Source organism: Lycorma delicatula, chromosome 5 (genome assembly GCF_047948215.1).
Source record: "Lycorma delicatula isolate Av1 chromosome 5, ASM4794821v1, whole genome shotgun sequence".
NCBI lineage: Eukaryota > Metazoa > Arthropoda > Insecta > Hemiptera > Fulgoridae > Lycorma > Lycorma delicatula.
Genome location: NC_134459.1, coordinates 10922129 through 10941558, shown reverse-complemented (window position 1 = coordinate 10941558; position 19430 = coordinate 10922129). Strand labels below are relative to the sequence as shown.

Below are 19430 nucleotides of genomic sequence, written 5' to 3'. Positions count from 1 at the left end.
TCTACCCACGTAACACTCAAAACAAAAGATAACTTCTCTTACGCTAAATCTTTTTTTTTCCCTACGCCACAAAAAGAGAAAGTACCTCCTTTTTTTTAAATGAATTTGCAAAATTAGTTATACTTTGTTTATCAATCTGAAAAAAATCTTATTAAAAATACTTTTTAAAATAATTATTAAAAGTAACTTTTTTTTTATAAATTCAGTTAAATATAACTTTCTACTCCATCCTTTCCTTTCGTTATCACTCTCACTTTCTCACCCCCATCCCCGCCACTTTGTTACTCAGTACTTCTCAATTCCTCCTGCTTTTACTATGTCTTTAATTTTATATTAATTAATTTTTATTTTTGCAAATTTTTTAACAAGTTGTCACAGCTGTAGTAAGGCTTCATGTACATGTGTTTATTTGAGAAGTAAACCTCGCATATATTTCTAAGAAAAATCCATTATAAATTATATTGACGGAAAAGTTTTATTTACAACTTCAAAACTGTTACGTCGGTGCGTAATGAATTGATGGAACATTGATTCCTTTTCGATGTTCAACGAATATCCTGAAATAGTTTTAGACATTTCAAAGGTATTAAAACCACTCAACATTATTATTTTATTCATAAGCTATTTGAAATGAAAGTCTATAAAGCTCCGAGAAAGTAATATTTTTTTAATGCGGTTCATGTTACAATATATATATATATATATATATATATATATATTGTGTTTATGTGTATGTGTGTTTGTGTATGTAAGATTCTATAACCTAAATATTGTATATGACCTGACACGACACTCCAATCTCTCTAAAAATTTGCAAGTTTTTCTCAAGAATAATGAACATCTAGGCTTAGGAAAAGTTTGGAAGGAAGTGGTTTCTCGTTAACTTTTTTATTAAAACGAATTTAATTCTGCGATTTACTGATCATTTTCGGTAAAAATTTATTTATAAATTCCACAAAGTAGAATTGTTTTTTTTTAGAACAATTTTACGTAATAGATTTACTTTACCCAAGTTAAAGAGGATATTAAAACAAAATTAAAATGACCATTTTCTAGTTTGTTTGGTTTGTTCTTTATTTTTTTCCTTTATTTCCATTAAACTTTACGGTCATTCATCACTGATAAATTAAAACATCTAGTAAAATTACAATTAACTTCGATAATCTGCAGAAAATCGTTTATTATACCTCTTCAGCTGTTAATATTTTATCTTCATAAATCTAAATTTCCAGGATGCTATTTCGTGACACATTTTAGGATTTGTTGAATCATCAGTTGATGAGGCAGTGGTTTTATCGTCTCACTCAATGTTTTTTATTATTAACTTTTTCCTCACAATTTACATTTGATATTTTTAACACATTAAAATATCCAACGTTTTTAAATTCTATAATGTATCCTTCGCCCATGTCTCCCCTCCCTCACTGTATATAAATATATGTATATATGTATGTCCCTCCTGTATATTTGTATGTGTGTGTGTCTCTCTCTCTCTCTCTCTCTCTCTCTCTCTCTCTCTCTCTCTCTCTCTGTGTGTGTGTGTGTCTGCTTCCCTATCACTCCCACTCACTCTCTCTCTCTCTCTCTGCACGATATATAAGTTTTAATCAATGAATATTATTTATGTTCACATAACTCTCTTTTTGACATTAACGCAGAAAAATATAAATGGTTTTCAGGTAAGTGATTTGATGACTATATTTCATGCCGCATCAGCATATAAATGTATAAAACATGGTGAAATATGTATATATCACTAATAGGTCGGAATATTTACTTCTCTCAGATTTCAGTAAACATCAGCTCATTATAAGTAGTTTACGTGCTATGCACATAAGAATATTTATTAACTAGATGAAATGTATAAATAATATATATTTAAATATCGAGTATCATAAATTATATAAATATAAAATAAAGAAATTTAATAAACATTATTTAATTGAAAACATTAATAAACCGGTTAACTAAATTAAAACCCTACTAAAACTAAAAATTTAATTTTTTTTCACTTTTTTTTCATCTTAATTTTTTGAAATAGGCGTAAAATTAAAAAAAAACTTATAGTAGGATATGAACGCTTAATTTGGCACTGACTTCAACGATTTTAAGATTCAAAGAATTGTAAAATTATATGGTTTTTTGATATTAAAGTTTATTTAATTTAATTTTTTTTTTTTTTTTTTGCTTAACGTATAGATTAATTCCACATAAAACGCTACCCGTATCGGAAAATACACACGGAGAAATGAGAAAGACAAAATAAGAATATGGAAAGGAGTACAACAAAAAATATTGTGGTAAAGATAAAAATATTACCTAGCTGCAATCATATACGTAATGAGAATCGAATTAATTGTTATTCATCCGATCAATTTCTTTAAATTAGAATAAATTCAGTTAATATATCGCTGCGCTATAACAAGCCAAAATTAAGAAATTTTAATAGCTTCAAAATATTATTTAGACCGTTTAATTTTTCGTTTAAATAATTATCCGGTTAAGTTAATTAGAAAAAACTTTTTGACGTACCATCAGATCAAGTTCAGGAACAGGATAGTGTTCCTCTCATTTGTCACTCTCAGCGCAAATTATACATTCAGGGATTTAATTGATTTAACAATTTTTTCACTTCACATTGCAGGGGTTAGATCAATTACAGGAGCGATTAATATTTTTTAACCACAATCAATATACATCCGTAACGTAATGTACAAAGGGAAAAGAGAATATAGTCAGCGTTTGGTAAAAATTAGGATTTGAATGTTCGTAATAAAAAGACATATGAACCAAATTTCTTCTCCTTTATTATTATCCGAATAACTTTTACTTTTTTCTAATTTGTTTGTTTATTTACTTTCAGGTTGTAATATCAACGCAGGTGAGCGTGGAAGGACCATTACTGGCTGTCTCCGATAATATGTTTGTTCACAACAACTCTAAACACGGTCGAAGAGCAAAACGACTTGACCCATCTGATGGTAAACACTTTAAATTGAATATATCACTTTGTTGAAATTTGTATTCTAACCTTCTAATTATTCTTAGTACTAGATTTAGGTTTTAGTTTTCATATCTTCATTTTTTTCTCGGCTAAATTATTATCTTGAATTTTACTTGTACGTTCTATAGAATTCTCATTTCGATTTGATTCTAGATTTCCTGATTCTACCTATTTATTTCGATTTGATTTAAGATTATTTATTGTAATGTTTTCTTCTGATTATTTAAAATAAATGACATATTATCATGATGTGCGAGTTTAATATAGTCGTTTATTACCCAAAAATAAAAATTTTTTCGTTACTTCTTTGGTTTTTGTTTTGCCAATTTTTAATAAAAATATAAGTAAATACTTTTCTTAATAAAAAGTTATTTATTTTTAATTTTCAAATTTTATCTTAAGCGCTTTATTAATATATCAATTAAAATATCGTTTTTCAATAAAGGGTCAATCGTATCATAATAATGGGAAAGTGTATTTATGTCTACAATAAATTACAGCTGTCCATATCTTTGTCATCTCTATTTTTTCCGAAAATGGATAGTTCACCTGACTGACAAACCATGAAAAAATTATACGGTCGCCGTAATAAAAATTAAATCAGATTACACTGTATTTATTCTAGTATGTTGCGCCTTTAACGATTAAACTAAAATAATTATTTGTTTTTTTATTTTTATTTACAATCGGTTACATTTTTGTAAGAACCTTAAGTAAATTCTATCACATTAAAAATAATCCCCATTGAAATTCCTTAAAAATTATGTACTAGTACTATATAGAACTTCTGAGAATAAAACGTAGTACGTATATATAACGTAGTTTTGAAGAAATGTTCTATGGATAATATAGTAGAAAACAATAAAAATAACACGAATGATAAAAATAGCAAATTGATGAAACACTAAGGAAAGAAAAAATGAACCATGTAAAATAAATGAATATGAAATTGTTTTTTCTTATTATTTTTGAATGAGAAATTAAATTTCTATATTTTCCATGATAAAAAAATCTTTAAAAACGTGTTGAGATAGCTCATTATGTTTCATTATTTATTTATATATTTTTTATTCAACGTTGGTTACTCGTTATCTATTATTTAAATAATTAATAATTATGCGTAGCATACGATATTTTAATTGTACTTATAATTTAAGCGTATATTTTTATCACGAAGATGCTGAAGTCATAAAAATGTATTAAATATTCTGGAATTCCCACGTCATAAGTATTCTATGTTAAACTTAAGAATATTATTTAATTTAATGAAAGGATTAAACTTATTTTTCAAGAACCCAATAAAATCCAAACGAAAAGGATATTCTGGTATTTTTCTTACAAATTCAAAAGACAGAATGTTATAAAAAATTTTTGTATAACAAATTTTAATTCCATTTCTGAACGCAGATTTCAGAATCTTGAAATATTTTTTTTTTTAAGAACACAAGTTTTTTTTTTTAAATAAAATTTTTTTGATTTTATTGTATTTAATTTAAGGTTTAAATTTACAATACAAATTTACAGCATTATAAAAAAATAATGAATAAATAATTTTACGAATAATCTGCCGATCTCTTTAGTAGCATCCTAAGTCATTCATCAGAAAGATTGAACAAATATCAGGTTAGATATTTTTCATTTTAACAATATATGTTATAAAAATGCCAATATTTAATTATTAGAGGAGATTGAAAACCTATGAATTAATCCTATCAGAAATATATTTTTTCTAAGAATTTCGTTAAGTAATTATAATTTAGCAGTAAATATACATTTAATAAGAGGACATTTATGTCCACTAACATTCACTTTGTTTCTGTTAGTGCCGTAATTTAACGGTTGATAACATACGTTTATACAATCTGTATTTTTGGTAGTAAACTATAAGTCTATAAGAAAAAACAGCATAGAGATCATCAAGCATACCATAATAAGTACGGTAGAGAAAAAATGAGTGAAACGAATTCGAATTTCCGTCTTCATCGAGCCAAATATGCAGTGGAATATCAGCCTGCCACCGATCCGAAATGCAAATGCATTCCGCTGTGTAGTAACAGATACATTCTGTTCACCGCAATGACTGATACTATAATTAATGTTTTATTCACAAGGAAAGTAAATCTGATAAGTTCCTTTTCGACCTCAAATGCTTTATATGCGTCACAGCGATAGGAATGACAGAAGCAGATAGTCGAAAGAAACAAAATTAATGTACCCTTTTCTGTCAAGAAACGGTGCATTAAATACACTGTAATCGGAAGGGGAAACGTTGATTGTATTAAACTAATATTCGCCGTTTACCGTTCATAAAATTAACAGCTGTGAACCGTTGCGAAATAAATTAACAACTGCATTTGAATTCGTATAAAACGTTGTTAATTTACAGCTGTGTAAGTAAATGAGGGTATATACTGATATCGACGAAACAAATACTGAATCCTGTGATAATCATTGATTTTCATTTTTTACTTAAATTAATCTGAACGAATGACAGTCTAAACGATTTAGCTGTAATTATATTCAAACCGTGCTTTCAAAATCAATCGATTTGAAAATTGAAATTATATTTCAAGGTAAAATAACGCGCGAACTTTACGTTTTAAAACTTTTAAATTACAAATCTGAACCGTTTTTAGTCTGTAACTTTCGCTGAGATAACGATCGCTCCATTTTTCGCAAAACAAATCTAACCGATAATTTTTTATGTCAAATTATGATAATAATATTAGGAATAGTCGACTGCATAATTTAATTCTGGATTCGTGTACGGTGTTTGGAGTGTATGTTTCGACCTATGTACCGATGATGAGAGGGGGAAAGTGATATTACATTTACGTGCACATCGTACGAGTAATATTTTAGCCGGCGATAATGGGTTTAAGTTGCAATGTACCGAGCGTCGGCTTCGTAGCACGGTGAGGCGCGGTACGGCACAGCGATAGGTATCAGAACAAATCATCCGCTACTGGCAAATAGTGCAACTCATCAGTATGCACGAGCCGAATGCCGGAGTTTCCCTCCTTCATTCCGGTCTCCATCTCGTAACACTACCTACCTTACTAACCATCTACACCCTTACTTTCCCGACAGTAACCCGTTCTCCCTCCCCTTCACCATACTGTTACACCCGCACCCACTCGACAACAATTCTCCCTACCGTTACCTTGAGCTTACTTCCCGCTGCAGTACAAAGTTACACCTGTAAACAAACCGGTCTCTTGAGACTCTTGGCACTTACTGCTCTTTACTCATTCTTACCGTCTTTGGGGGTTAAAAGTGCAAATGACAATGCTAAAACAGATTTTCAGACTTATCATACAGTTTCGTTTTCACCTCTTACTTTTTCTTTATTCCAGAAAAATTTTAAAAACAATGATTCAATACTAATAAGAAAGAACTATTTACAAAATTATAGAATTTTCTTAACAGTATGGGCCTAAAAATATTGTTTATTTTTTACAAAAATCGTGTGCAAAAACACAAACACACCGTTGTACATTTTTGTTTTTAATCGATGAGGTAATGTTGTATCTGAATAAATGAATATTTATTTTTTGACTTTCACTGATTATCAACGAGTATTTGTGTAGTAGAAATTTTATTACACATTTCTTATCGTATCATATATTTAAATAAATAGAACGAATGAAAATAAACTGAACAGAAAAATAATAAAATTAATAATTTTATTTATAAGCTTTCAATAAATACTATTTGAAAAAAGTAAAAAGTATTATATTCTATTATAAAGAAGTATTATGTTAAGAGAATGTTCCTCTTTGACTGTTGAATATAATTTCTATACTAAACTGATAATTTCAACAAATAACATTTAAATGTTAAAACTGTATTATTTTAAAATACCCTCTTTTTAAAAAATATCTAATTGTTGATTTTTTTTTTATTAAACTTCATCTTCCTAACCTTTTTTAATTATTTATAAAAGTTTCCCAAGATAACACGTAACCTATCTTAAAACACGTAACGTGCTGACAAAATCTTTTTCTACACATCATGATAACTAGTGAAAAAGACGTATATAACTTTTTCTGCATTGAAAAGTTAAAGTTAAAGTTAAAGTTAAAGTTTTTACTTTTCGTTTCTAAATGAAAATCTGATTAAATTTCATAACAGTTGATCAAAGATTTTGACGTCAAAATAAATAATAGTACATTTTTTTAATTTAAATTTACTAAATGTTTTTTTAGATAATTTTGTACATTTTAAGATTACTTTGTGTATAAATTTTATCGATAGGTAACTTTATCCAGATTTATTAATTCAATAGAAAAATTTTACCGAAATAATTAACAAAAGATTGATTAGGATGTTAGACGTTAGTAGGTTTATTCAAATATAAATGTTAAAATATGTTGATGTACTTTGTTACCAACTGCTGACTCTTAGGTTACATTCCCGGATAAAGTAGGCCGTTTTTACTTTTTATTGAATTATTGTTATGTAGGTAATTCATTAAATCACATAATCGATGGATGAAGTTATGATGAAAATCCATCATAACAAAAAGAAAATGAATATTCTATTCATAACATCTGTGGAAGACATTATTTACCGAAACAGCGGTTATGTTTTTATAAAATTTATGAAAATTAAAAAACATTTTGTTTTGCTTTTGTGTGTTTTTCTTTAGATTCTTATCTGATGTGTTTCTAGGACAAAAGAGAACGTAATAGTAATTTTAATTTATTTCTAATTTATAATAAATAAACTATTTACGATTGAAACAGGACTAAGGCAGAGAGACGGCTTATCACTGCTGCTCTTCAACTGTGCTCTGAAGTATGTAATGAGAGAACGGCATAAAAAAATCCAAAGAACATAAAATTCGGAACCAAAAAGGATCCGATAAACTTAAATTTCCTAGGATTCGCGAACGACTTAGCGCTAATAGCTAACAACATCCAAGAAACCAAAACGCAAATAATGAGCCTTCAAAATATAGCACAAAGAATAGTCGGAGCCCTAATCCCGTTCGAGTAAACAGAAATAGCGGTAGCGGACTCGTTAGTAATAAACCACGTAACACTAAACAACAGGAAAATAAATATAGTAAAATAATTTAAATACTTAGGAGAAATTATACCTTACAACTTAAACGAAAATAACCTTACATCTGACAAAAATAACTAAAAAATAAAAACGTCCCAAAAATTAACACGTCCACATATATCAAAAAATGCATATCTATCAACACGAAATTAAAACCTACGGTAGCGAAATTCTCTTCAAGGTAACTTCAGAGAAGCAGAATTATAAGATCCTAAAATTGGAGGAAAGAATAGCAACAACGTGTATAAACAAGAAACCCGCCGGTTTGGCGGGTTAATTGAATCTAGTGGTAAACTCGTCATCGTAAATCAGCTGATTTTGAAATCGAAGTTCTAAGGTTCAAATCCTAGTGAAGACAGTAGTTACTTTTATTCGGATTTGAATACACAATCGTGGATACCGGTGTTCTTTGGTGATTGGGTTTCAATTAACCACATATCTCAGGAACGGTAAGTCTGAGTTTATTCAAGACTACACATTTACCGGTATAGTTACATTACACTGATTAGTCGCTAATGACTTTAATTGTTGATGCGATTATAAAATAAAACATTAACAAAAATTGAAACGTCAAAGAGAAAGAAAGACGATTTTGTTAGTGCCAATTACAGTGGTTTACGGGATCTAGAGTCCATCACAGATACTATGCGTAAGAAGAGATCTCTTTCTTTGGGTATCTCACGAGGACACCAGAAACCAGATTAATAAAAATTGTAGAGAAGCTTTGGAATCGGAAGGAAAGAGTAGGATGGATTAATAAAATAAGAGAGGATATGGAGGAACTGGGATAATAACTCTGGAAGATTTACAAAGACGGAAAACATCAATAAAATAAAATTTAGATCAAAAACAGACGAATAAAAGAGGTATTTACGGATGAAAAAAGAAGGGAGAGATCAGAACGAATGAAAAGGTACTGGGGAATTCAAAAGAACAGAACAGTGCGTTCATCGGAAAAATGACCGGGCACAGAAAAACTGATGCGGTCCAGTGAGGCCGTAAAGTTAAAATAAATAAACTATAAGAAATTGTAATACTAAAAAATTTAGCTCTAATAACCTGAGACGTATTTTACTGTAATTAGAGAATGTTATTTTAAAATATAATATTTACTTACAGTTCGAAAAAGGTGAATATGATTATTCTACGTACAACCTTGTTCAGTCAATCGATTAAGCGATGACGTAGTTTCAGACATAGGTTCTGATTACGGTAATTACTTTTTATTCAAAACAGATTTACTGAATTTACTAGTTAAGTTATGCTTCAAATGAAACTGGTCCCTCTTCTATCGTACTTTATTTTCGTATATTCTCCCTTCCTGACCCTGTCACTGTTAGTATTATACGGACCGCAATCAATTAGTCAAAATATTAAAGTATGAAGAAAAGAGATTTTTCATATAGAAATTTTTTTTAAATTCTTGATTCTACAGACTGGGAAGAATATTGCAAAGTTTGTAAAGATAAAGGATTGTTTATTAAGTAATCATTAAAAATAAATTGAACAGTTTTGCAAAAACATAGGTAAGTAGATCCTACCACATTGACACTTAAGTCAATCAATTTCCGGTGTTCTTCGAAGAGCGCACTGCTTTAACCTTTCGGTTCTCTAGTACTTTTTAAGACGGTCTGATTTTTGTTTCCTCATTTCGTCTGTAACCTCCGCTGTGCGTCTTTGGTTCTTTCTGCAGAGAATCTGTGTGATTTGAGAGTGCCTTTTATTTTTGTCATGTCTAAAGCGTCCTCGATCCTCAGTCCAATTTCTTCGAGATCCTTCTTAATTTCTCTGATGTATTTTTCATAAGTTTTTTCCAAATTCCTGAGAACCAATTGCTTCAGAATTTGGCCTTCAGGAATTCTTAATATGTGGAAAAATTGAGAAATCCTTTTCTTCTTCATAGCGGGGTAATCGGGTTAATTTCTTTTTATATTCGTTGATTGAAATTCGTCCGACCCTATTCTTCTAGTAATTTTTCTTTAAACCGGTTCTATTGATCCTGCGTTCGTTTTTAATTATTCGGTCGGTTTTAGCTTCATTTTTAATTTGAGAAATAATTTCACCGGCGTGTCTGTGGTAGAACGATTGTCTTGAAGTGGTAAATTTTGGAGTGTATTGAAAGGCATTTTCTATTGTAGATCTGCCCGGTAAAATCTTGCGCTTTTTTAATTTTGAAGATTCTATTTTGCCAAGTAGAACTTTTTATAATTTTTAGTCTACAATATTATATTATTATTAAATGAAAAAAACTACTCGAAAATTGTTAAGAAATCTACCATCGAACTCGATTCTTATGATTAGCCGGCCTCCGTGGCGCGAGGGCCTTTCATCTGGATGTCCCGGGTTCAAATCCCGGTCAGAAGCATTTTTCAAACGCTAAAAAAATTGTCATCCATCTCATCCTCTGAAGCAATACCTGAACGGTGGTCCCGGAGATAAGAAAAAAGATTAGCCAACATACATTTTAGAGCATAATCAAACCTGACGATGTGCCATTTTCAGATAAACTTCTTTGCATTGAATGGCCTTTGAGCACTTTCTTGTTTTCCAATTTAATTCTTTCTTTTTATTATTTTCTCTTCTTAGATCTTCTCTGGATATTATTAAATATCAGCTGTCAGTTAATAAAATTAATACTAATGATGTTTGTCTTATTATAAAAAAAAAACGTTTATCTTTAGCAATCAGTAAAACATATCAATTAAGTCATGGTAAATCCTGTAAGAAGACTTTTTATCCAAATGTATATCTCTTATGTATTTGTATTTATCAAATAAATTGAAAAAAACCGTAAAATATACTTTTAAATATAAATAAGTATCAATTCAAACAAAAAATAAAAGAATTTCAATTTAATATATTACTTTGCAAAAATCGTTTAAAAAATCATCTACAAATAATTGAATAATTGCATAAATTTTATGTAATTACAAATATCTTTAATATTTTACATATAATATTATAAATATTTAATATCAACAATGCCGGAGTTCGTGACTGTGTAGGTAGCGTTCCTGCATTTTGTACGGAGATCCCGTGTTCATCTTTTCTTACGCTAAAAATCTCCACCATGCTGATTACCATAGCTATTGATGCCCTCTCTTTCATAATAAATAAAAAAAAAAAACAAAAAAAAACGGAGAAATATTAATTAAAAAGCGGTCTGGGTATCTATATTTATATATACTTAAACTTTGCTGACCAAAATTAATGAATAGGGTATTTAAGAAAAGCAATTGATAGTTCAAATTTTGATATTTATTTATCATAACTGTTCTTTTAACTGCGGAACACTGCGCATTATTTATCATCCTTAAGTCTAAATCGAAATCCTAAAGATTTAAATCGTATTTTACTAAGGAATTACAGAAAATTATAACATTGGAACTTAGGCAAAATAATTGGAAGGACCCATATAATGTGTTTTGCTGGCTCAAAATTGTCTGCCTTTTCTTACCATTATATTAATAATAATATCTACAAAAATTTCATTAAATATAAGTTTATGTTGCACCCATATTATTGATAATATATAACTGGATTCCCGAACTAAAATCAATTACTCGCTTGTGTAAATAAATAAATTTCGAAATTGAAAAAATGAAGCGCTTACCATAGTATTGGTGTTAATGCATGTAAATAGATAATTATAATAGTTGAACTAAATAAATAAATATTAAATAAAATTAACAACGACTCATCTTTGCCTATAACGATAGGTCGCTAGAATTTTACCGCTTAAAAATCTGGACGAAATTGTTTCTTTAAAAGAATGAATTCCTAAGAGAATGTCTAACATATTCCAATTTCTACGAATTTTTTCCTTAATAATAATAATAACAAAACCTATTAATGTGTTCCCTTACCGTCTCTATCCTTAATTACGTTTCTATTTTACTGTGATAATAGCGTGAAATATCAAACACTTCTACAACGTTTTCAAGCTTCATATGCTTTAATATTTCTATTCATTATTAAGTTACATTTTTTTATTGTCATCTGCAACGGTTAAAGGTTAAAGTATACAAAGAAACTCGCTTTTTAAACATTCTAATTTAAAAATCAAACGACTAAGATATTTTCATGAACGTTTTTATTAAATTGTATACATTTAATGAAAGAAAAACCAGATATTCATTATAAGTTGTGATTTATTTAAATACCTAGATATAAATAATTTTTAATAAATCCTTTATCGTGTAATCAACAAGAATTTATAAATAATAGTCATACAGAATGATTCTAAACATATTACATCTCTCAAGAATTCTATAGAAAATTACTCTTTACATAACAATGTAGTTTTTTTACTTTAAAGCAACATTATATACGTTCGTTTTTCTGTATATATTAGAATGATCTACCGTTTGTTTTTACCATCCAAAAATAGACTGATTTTATTTTGTTCCATGGTGTATATATTTTAATACTCTGATACTCCATATTTAAATGCATATTCCGATCGACATAGACCGATTTGAATTGAATGGTTTGACTGAATAGAATGTAAACTGACTTAAAATGAGGTTTACGTAAATAATATTTCTTGAATAAAATTTCTGTAATATAGGGTGCTTTTATCTGTACAGAAGTTTTTTTTTATTATGTAAAATTGAATAACTGTGCGTAAAAATTAATTTTATTTCATTAAAAACATTATAAGTTAGATAATAAGGTACCGTATTATACATTTTCTTCATATTAATCCTAGACGTTTCTGTGTTTTCTTTATATTTTTTGCATAAGGAAACGCAACGCGGAAAGATTCATGTTACTAGGTTTGCTTTAAGCTTCTAACTGTAAGACCGGCGCGTGCCTACATAAAGAAGAGGTCTCTCGTTTGTATGCGAAACTGAGTCCATGATCCAAAACTTTGCGAAATTGGCTCTCGATTCAGTTCAGTGAAGGAACTCATTCTCCCCTTTATTCTTGTCTTCCCCATCCCTTCTTTTAGTCTTTCCATTGAATCCCCCCCTTTACTCTATACCCTTACAAGGTGTCTTATTTTTACTCTGTTTCTGCTCATTTCCGAGGATGTTCTTTAACTGCTGAGTTCAACATTCTTTGCAAGATTTTCCCCCTTGAAGCAAAGCATCCCTCCATCTCTCCCGCAATTATTGTCTCTCTCTCACTGTTTTCTTCTCTCAAACTCTCTATTTCGTCTCATGAATAACATCACTGTTTGCATGTACATTTAGTATTTATCTCGTTTGTTGTGCTTTAAATGAAGTTTGACAAAATGAACATAAAATAGTTTTTCTTTCCCTTTTTTGTTTTAACAAAAAGGTAAATTTTGTTTTTTATTATAAAAGTTATTTTTAATACTATCATTTTAATATAGTATAATTTTTTACTTCTTTCTTTATCGTTACTACAACTTCGTCATTTGTTTTGATTTTATTAGTAGAACTAAATAAAAATTAAAAATCTGTTTCGTTTCAATTAACAATTTTTATACGATGAAAATTATAAAAGAAGATTATACTTAAAAAAACATCGAAATTCGTATCTGTACATTTTTCCTCAATTTCCACACTTCCGTGAACTCTTTTAAACGTTCCTTTTGAACTCTTTTAAACGTTTAGATGAGATTATTTGTAATTTCAGCCTTTTTTTTAAATAAACTTCCCTAAGTCTCAATCTGTTGGCATTCAGCATGGAAAGACAAGCATTTAACCTCTATGGTATGTCGAGAAAGATTTATTTTAAATCATTTCGAAATTCTGCACATAGGGTTGTTGACACCCTATGGAAATATCTGGCTTTTTCATTACTGTTTCAGTTACTAAAGGAATACTTACGTATTGGAAATAATTTTTTTTTTTATCTTCTGTCATTTGACTAATTTAATGCAGCTCTGCAAGATTTCCTATTTTGTGCCAGACGTTTCATTTCGGTATACCTCCTACATCCTACATCCCTAAAAATTTGTTTTACATACTCCAAACGTTGCCTGCCTGCACAATTTTTCCCATCTTCAATATCAATGCGATTATTCCAGGATGCCTTAAGATGTGGCTTATAAGTCTGTATCTTCTTTTAAGTATATTTTTCCAAATTCGTCTTTCTTCATCGATTTGTTGCAACACCTCGTCATTTTTCACTTTATCCACCTACTTGATTTTTAGCATTCTCCAATAGCACAATATTTCAGAAGCGTCTAATGTTTTCTTCTCAGATACCTCCGTTCGTCCAAGTTCCACTACGCTCCAAAAGGCACTTTCAAAAATGCTTCCCTGACATTTTAAATAATTTTTTACGTAAGCAAATTATATTTGTGTCTGAAAGCTCGTTTTGCCTGTGCTATTCGGCATTTATATCGCTCCTGCTTCGTCCATCTTTAGTAATTCTACTTCCCAAATAACAAAATTTTTCTACCTTCATAGTCTTTTCTCGTCCTATTTTTATATTCATTGGCCCATCTACTTTATTTCTACTACATTTCGTTACTTTCATTTTGTTCTTATTTTCATGCGGTAGTTCTTGCGAAGGATTCATTCCAATCATTGTTTCTTCTAAAACCTTTTTACTCTCATCTGGAATTACTATATCTTCAGAAAATTTTACTGTCTTTATCGTTTCAACTTGCACTGTTACTCTGGATCTAAATTGTTCTTTAACATCATTAATTGCTAGGTCTATCTAAAGATTAGAAAGTAAAGGGGATAGGGAACATCCTTGTCGACTCCCTTTTTTATTACTCCTTGTTTCTTATGCTCTTCGATTATTACTGTTGCAGTTTGGTTTCTGTAAATGGTAGCAATTGTTCTTCTATGTCTATAATTGAACCCTAAACTTTTTAAAATGCTGAACATTTTAATCTAGTCTACGATAACAAATGCCTTTTCTTCTATAAATGTCATGTATATTAGTTTTTCTTTAATATTTTTTTTTACTGTTAATCTGAGAGCTAGAATTGCTTCCCTCCTCCCTATAATTTTCCTGAAACCAAATTGCTCTTTTCCTAACATTTGTTGCATTCTCCTCTGAATTCTTCTGTCCAGAATTCTAGTTAATTTATACAAGAATAGTTAGGCTAATTGTGCTGTATTCTTCACATTTTTCTGCTCCTGCTTTCTTTGGTTTCATTACAATAACACTCTTTTTGAAGTCTGACGGAACTTCCCCTTTTTCGTAACTATAACACCAGTTTGTATAATTTATCTAACGTTTTCTCACCTGCACTACGCAGTATTTCTGCAAGTATCCCGTCTATTCCCCGGAGCCTTTCTGCCATTCCAATCCTTTAATGCTCTATTAAATTCAAATGTCAGTATCTGAGATTTGAATTTATCTATCTCCCTTTTTATACTCTCGACTTCCACTTCTTCCTCTATAACATCAGTTTCTAATTCATTTCCTTCATACAACTCTTCAATATATTCCACCCACCTATCAACCTTCTCTTTCGTATTATAAATCGGTGTACCATCTTTAGTTAACACATTATTAGATTTTAACATACGTACCTCAAAATTCTCATTAACTTTCCTGTTTGCTCCGTCTATTTTACCAATGATCATTTCTCTTTCCACTTCTGAACACTTTTCTTTAATCCACTCTTCTTTCGCTAATTTGCATTTCCAGTTTGTAGTATTCCTTAATTACCGATAGTTCCTTTTACCTTCTTCATTACTTGCTTTCTTATAATTACTGCGTTCATCCATCAGCTACAATATATTCTCTAATGTCCAAGGTTTTCTACCAGTTCCCTTTGTTCCGCCTAAGTTCGCTTCTGCTTCCGTCCTCCATGGTGCGATTGGTATCGTCTCGGCCTTTCATCCGGAGGTCCCGAGTTCGAATCCCAGTCAGGCGTGGCATTTTCACACACGCCACAAATCATTCATCTCATTCTCTGAAGCAATATCTAACGGTGGAATTTTCCTTTTAACATTCTTCCAATCTTCTTCTATATTTCCTACCTTGCCTTTTTTACTGAGACCTCTTGCGATGTCCTCCTTAAAAATCTTCTTTACCTTCTGTTCCTCAAACTTCTCTAAATTCCACCGATTCATCTGTTTTTTTAAGGATTTTAAACCCCAATCTACAGTTCATTATCACTAAATTATAGACGCTATCAATGTCTGCTCCTGGGTATGCCTTGGAGTCGGCGAGTTGACATCTAAACCTTTGCTTAACCATAGTATAATCTAGCTGATATCCTGCAGTATCACCCGGCTTTTTCCGTGTGTATATTCTTCTATTATGATTTAAAAAATTGCACGGGGCAGAACGGGCGAACGCGGAGGCCACGGCAAATAAGCCCTGTCATCTGGTGCCCAGCGACTGATCCAGCAGTCGAGAATTTCATTCAACCGATCACGTACAGCGTTATCCTAGCGTGAAGGCGCATCATCATGTTGCCAAATAAAGTTCTGTGGTTCACTTTGAGGTTGAGGAAAGGATTCCTGGGACAAATTTCCTAGGACTACGCACAAAAGACTATCTTACACTTTCAACATTGTCTTCGGACACACTCGATCATTCTGTACTCTTCCTTTGCAAATACAACCAGCGGTTTCAAATTGTTTATATCGTCTAGGAATATTATTGCCACCCGGCGGATCACAACTCCCCACGATGATCGGCGGAGTGGTGGTAAAATACAAATATGTCTTCATTCATTTACAGCAAATTTTAACTTGAAATTTTATTTTCTTGTTTTTTTTAAAAAAAAGCTTTTAACTTTTGATAATATCCATTTAAAAAACATCGGATACAAATCATGTATGATATATCAATTTTGGAAAATCCTCGTTAGCCACACTTGTCCTGTTTTTCATTCCCTATATAATTCTTTATTTTGTTATGACAAATTCAAATTAAATTACTTTATAATACCTTCATTTGAAAAAAGTTTGCGTTAAAAATACGTATTTCAGATTCCTTCTTTCGAGGTACCCTGCAGGTAAATTATCGGATTTCTCTTTCCAAATCTTTTTTTTTTTAATTTAAACTTTCTACGTTATCGAGTTGGTCTGTCGTAAAAAGAAAATTGAGTAAATAATTTTTTCCAAAAAAATTTCATTTTTATAAAAATTAATTAATTTACATATATTGTACGTTAAATAACAGATATCAGTTAAACTGACATACAACATTCTATAAAAACTTTCTAAATAAATTATAAATCTTCTTTCTGATTACAATCGAATGAAAATAAATAAACAATTATAAGATATTACGTATTTTGTTAAATAATGAAACAATAAGGTAATATTTATGATGTTGTACAGTAATTCCTAAAAAGAATTTTAATTCAAAATTCAAAGCAGAAAGTGTTAAAAGGAAATCAGGTTTGTAGAATTAGTTGGCGCTTTCAAAGTGTTACTCTGTTGATTTATGTCGCCGAGTTCTTTTTTTTCATCCAAAGAAAAACAGAAGTTCTTAATTTCTTTCATCCTCTCGTCCCGCAATAATTAATACAACACTTCTCCTTCGTCTTCTTTTTATTCCTCTTCTTTGCCCCTCCCGTTCCTCTTATCACCCCTTTAACTTCCTTCTTTTTCCCTTTCTCCATCTCTCCTCTTTTCTTACGGCTTTACAGTTCTCAGTTTTAGTGTTAAACTCGAGGGTCTGAAGTTTTTCTTTTTCTTGGACATATTTTATCGTTAATTGGACTATGAATTTAGTATTATAAGACAGTCCCTTTATTTAATTATTCTGTATCGGAAATCAAGAAAAAAGGAATGTTTTTTCTTAAAAAAATTATTTCTGGAAATAATTTTAAATGATATTTTTTAAGTAACTAATCTAAATTACCTACTTATTTTATAATTTATTTAAGATTATTACTTCGGTTTATTTAGATTAGTGCATTTTAAAATCCCTGGTAAAAAAACCGGAATTGTAGGTTTAATTCTGGCCTATTTGGGTTGGGCTTAATCAAATTAAGAACCCGACCCAAATAAGCCAAATTTACCGGGTATTAGATTTCATTTGCTGTAACACACAAGATGGGACGTGGGAGACGTAGTACATATTGACCACTCTCGTTTAAAAAAATAATAATAAAAAAATTAGAAATTATTACAGTTGGATTAATTTTTTCAAGACACACTAAAAAAAAAGGATTATGAAGTGTAGATATTAGGAAATGATAAGGAAATATATATTTGAAATACAGTAAAACAAAAACTTTTACAATATGTACTAAAAACATGTAACTAAAATAATAATACAGTGCGTTAGGAAAGTTTCTGTGCATTGGAATTATGAAGTGTAATTACAATACTTTCTTAATTAATACTTTGTATTATTTTCATTACTTTTTTAGAAACGGATGTTACAATTACTGAAATAATTTATAAAATTTATTAAAAATGACCTCCTTCAACATTATTACAATACTGCTCACGTTTCAATTTCTTATCAAACACTTTAACCAGCTGATGTAATGGAATGTCTGGTACGTATACCGTTATTACGGTTTTAGTTCGATAATCGTGCGTGGTCTGTTGCGATACACTGCTTCTTTTACTGCCTCATAGAAAGTAATCTGGGTAAGTCGGATCAGGCGATCGTGCAAGCCACAAACCCCTCGAAATGATTCGTTCTCCAGAAACATTCCGTAAAAAAGTCATTGACCTGTTAGTTGTGTAAGCTGAGGATTTTGTTAGAAGCGACCGATTGATTCCACTTCTTTTAATTGTCTAATGGCGTTTGTCATGACAGCAGAATAACGATCACTATTAACTGTACTTTCAAAACAGATTGGACCCAAAATGCGCGCTCCACTCACACCTAGCTAGATTCCAATTTTTTTTTCGTGTAAAGATTGTTCGTGCAATTCATGCGGCTTAGTTGTAAACCACAGTCATGTATTTTGTTAATTAATATTCCTTCCCTGATAAAACCTCGCTTCATCTGTAAAAACGTAACATCGAGGCTACCTATGGATGTTTGATAGATAAAACGTTTAAACCGTTGAAAATTATCCAATATTCTGACGTGATCTGCAGGTTTCAATTCTTGAAAACACTTTGAAAGGGAAAAGTTTCAATTCTTTTCTTACAGCTTTATGCGCAGTAGCAAATCTGATATCTTGCTCTTATAACGGACCCACAGGGCAACCAATTTAACGCCGAAAGAAGAGAATGCACCGCAAATTCTAAAGCACACTGCACTGCGACTTTCCGAACACGCTGTGTAATACAGCTTTAATTGGGAGCATAGATAAAATTTTGTACGGTAAAAGAATCAAATACGAAATCTAAAACAGATAATTAAAAAAAAAAGTTTTTCTCTGTTAGGAAAAAATAATAATGAAAGTATGCAGAATAATAAAATAAAAATAACATAAAATTAAATCAAGCAGAACTGGATTCACACAAATAAGTTGAAATTTATAAATATT

The 19430-nt window shown here is 30.3% G+C and overlaps 1 protein-coding gene across 1 annotated transcript in view; it reads left to right on the top strand.

Moving 5' to 3' along the window:
• Window positions 1–19430, top strand: part of kn (EBF transcription factor knot) — a 383752-nt gene that overhangs the window by 338979 nt on the left and 25343 nt on the right. Inside the window, exon 8 of the mRNA XM_075365598.1 lies at window positions 2864–2981. Within this exon, the coding sequence (XP_075221713.1) occupies window positions 2864–2981 (118 nt within the window). The remainder of the gene's footprint in view (window positions 1–2863; window positions 2982–19430) is intronic.